General features: G+C 54.6%; 1 protein-coding gene across 1 annotated transcript in view; it reads right to left on the bottom strand.

The window, feature by feature from the left end:
- Positions 1-465: 465 nt before the first annotated feature.
- Positions 466-2278, bottom strand: part of LOC103618795 (myosin-7) — a 13776-nt gene continuing 11963 nt past the window's right edge. Inside the window, exons 36-40 of the mRNA XM_008637252.2 lie at positions 2240-2276; positions 1861-2136; positions 1331-1426; positions 690-824; positions 466-603 (exon numbers count right to left, since the gene is read on the bottom strand). Of these exons, the coding sequence (XP_008635474.1) occupies positions 583-603; positions 690-824; positions 1331-1426; positions 1861-2136; positions 2240-2276 (565 nt within the window). The 3' untranslated portion in view covers positions 466-582. The remainder of the gene's footprint in view (positions 604-689; positions 825-1330; positions 1427-1860; positions 2137-2239; positions 2277-2278) is intronic.

Below are 2278 nucleotides of genomic sequence, written 5' to 3'. Positions count from 1 at the left end.
TGCCGGGACGCCTCCCGCCCGAAGAGGGGAGGACGCCCTCCCGCTGTGACCGCCCTCCCGGACCTTGCCGCTACTGGGAAACTCCATCCCAGCTGAAACCAGGACAAAATCCACCCTTTATTCCATGACATTTACCATCTCTCATCTGATTCAACAGTGGCCCCATATTTTCCCTAATCTTCCTTTTGCTGCTGATGTACCTGTAGGAGCCCTTCTTGCTGTCCTAGGTATCCCTTGCCATACTCAATTCCAAGTGGACTTTGGCCTTCCTCGCTGCATCCCTGCATACTCTGACAATGCTTCTATAATCCTCCCACATGGCCTGTCCGTTTTTCCACATCCCATAAATTTCTTCTTCATAAATTTCAGATTTACTAGAAGCTTGTATGGGCTCCATCTGTATAACATACCATACAATGGGGTAACCCCACCCTCCCCACACAAACCCAGCCCCACACAAACTGGTGCTGCTCAATGCTTTTTATTGGCTGATGAAGCTTGGGGGGCTAGGGGGAGTTGGGCACTTGGAGGTCTAGGTGGGACAGCTGCAAGTTCAGGTAGGATACTTGGGGATCCAGAGCTTCACTCTTCATTGAGTCCCTTCTGATGGAGAAGGAGAAAAAGGAAGTGTGAGCGTGGGGCTGTTGTGGGACAGCCATGAGGCACCTGTGGGGAGGGGAAAGTCCCACCTTGGCTCCAATGTCGCGGCTCTTGGCCCGCAGCTTGTTGACCTGGGACTCGGCGATGTCAGCACGCTCCTCTGCCTCGTCCAGCTCGTGCTGCACCTTGCGGAACTTGGCCAGGTTGGTGTTGGCCTGTTCCTCCTGAGGGGGCAGGGACATCAGTCAGGCTCCCACACAGCTCTCTCTGGCCTCCTGCCATCCCAGCTGCTCTCCATATATCTGACTTTATTATTACTCCATTTGGCCCACAATAGACCCACCTGTCCTTCCAGACATCCCATATTCCAGCCACCCAACCATCTACTCAACTAACCATCCATCTAGCGTTCCATCCATCCATCCATCCGTCATGCATTCAACCATCCATCCAATCTTCCACCCACATAAACTCCAAGCCACCTGTCCCTCCTTCTATCCACTCAGTCATCCTTCCTTCCTTCCTTCCTTCCTTGCTTCCTTCCTTCCTTCCTTCCTTCCCACATCCTACCATCATCTCTCCCTCCCACCACCCACCCACTCTCCTCACCCCCTGACATTCCACCCATTGACCACCTCATCTCAAGGTCACCTGCTACTCCCCACATCCTCTCCCACATCCTAAACCCACTCCTGGGAGATGGTCCCACGGCTGCCCCCCTAATGCTCACCGCCTCCTCTGCCTGTCGTTTGTAGGCCTTGACCTTCAGCTGGAGCTTGTCCACGAGGTCCTGGAGCCGGACCATATTTTTACGGTCCTCCTCCGTCTGTAGGGTGAGACACATGTGGATCAGGACCTGACCCTACCTGTACTTTGAATCACCCAAGCTATGGGGGTCAGGAGACAGTTAATGATATTCTTGGAGACTGGAGCCTCTCTAGATCTGTGGGTGGCCTCAGCTCTGGGAGCAGGAGGTGGGATGTCTTCTTGCCCCTGATGAGGTCCCACCTGAGGTTCTGGATCATGCAGAGATCCCATGGATGCTGGGACACTGAGAGGTAGCCGTGGTGGCTCATGACCACCGGGCCAACCATGTTCTGGGTCCCACTACAGTATCAGACATAGAGGCAGTGGGTGGTCTAGTTTACCCATGTCTATATGTCCAGCAGGTCAGCCATGTTCTAAGTCATGTACAGCATGAGATATGAGGCCCTGTGGCCAAGGGACAATAGTTGACCTGGGCCAGCCCATGAGCCCTACCTGGTAGCTGAGCTCCTTGACGCGACGCTCAGACTTGCGGAGACCCTTAATGCTCTCAGCGTTGCGCTTCTGCTCAGCCTCCAGCTCATTCTCCAGCTCCCGCACACGAGCCTCCAGCTTCTGCAGCTGCTTCTTGCCCCCTTTGAGGGCCAGCTGCTCAGCCTCATCCAACCTCATCTGCAGGTCCTTGATGGTCTGCTCCATGTTCTTCTTCATTCGCTCGAGGTGGGCGCTGGTGTCCTGCTCCTTCTTCAGCTCCTCTGCCATCATGGCCGCCTGCCCAAGGAGAGAAGCAAGCAGAGAAGGAGGACCAAAGTGTGCTCTCCATCACCCTCCAGTGGAAGGTGTCCTAGATGTTGGTTCCCAGCATGGCACTCACATCAGTGATGGCTTTCTTGGCCTTCTCTTCTGCATTCCT

The sequence above is a fragment of the Corvus brachyrhynchos genome, unplaced genomic scaffold (assembly GCF_000691975.1).
Source record: "Corvus brachyrhynchos isolate BGI_N302 unplaced genomic scaffold, ASM69197v1 scaffold23, whole genome shotgun sequence".
Taxonomy (NCBI): Eukaryota; Metazoa; Chordata; class Aves; order Passeriformes; family Corvidae; genus Corvus; species Corvus brachyrhynchos.
This window is presented reverse-complemented; position numbering and strand designations above follow the sequence as displayed.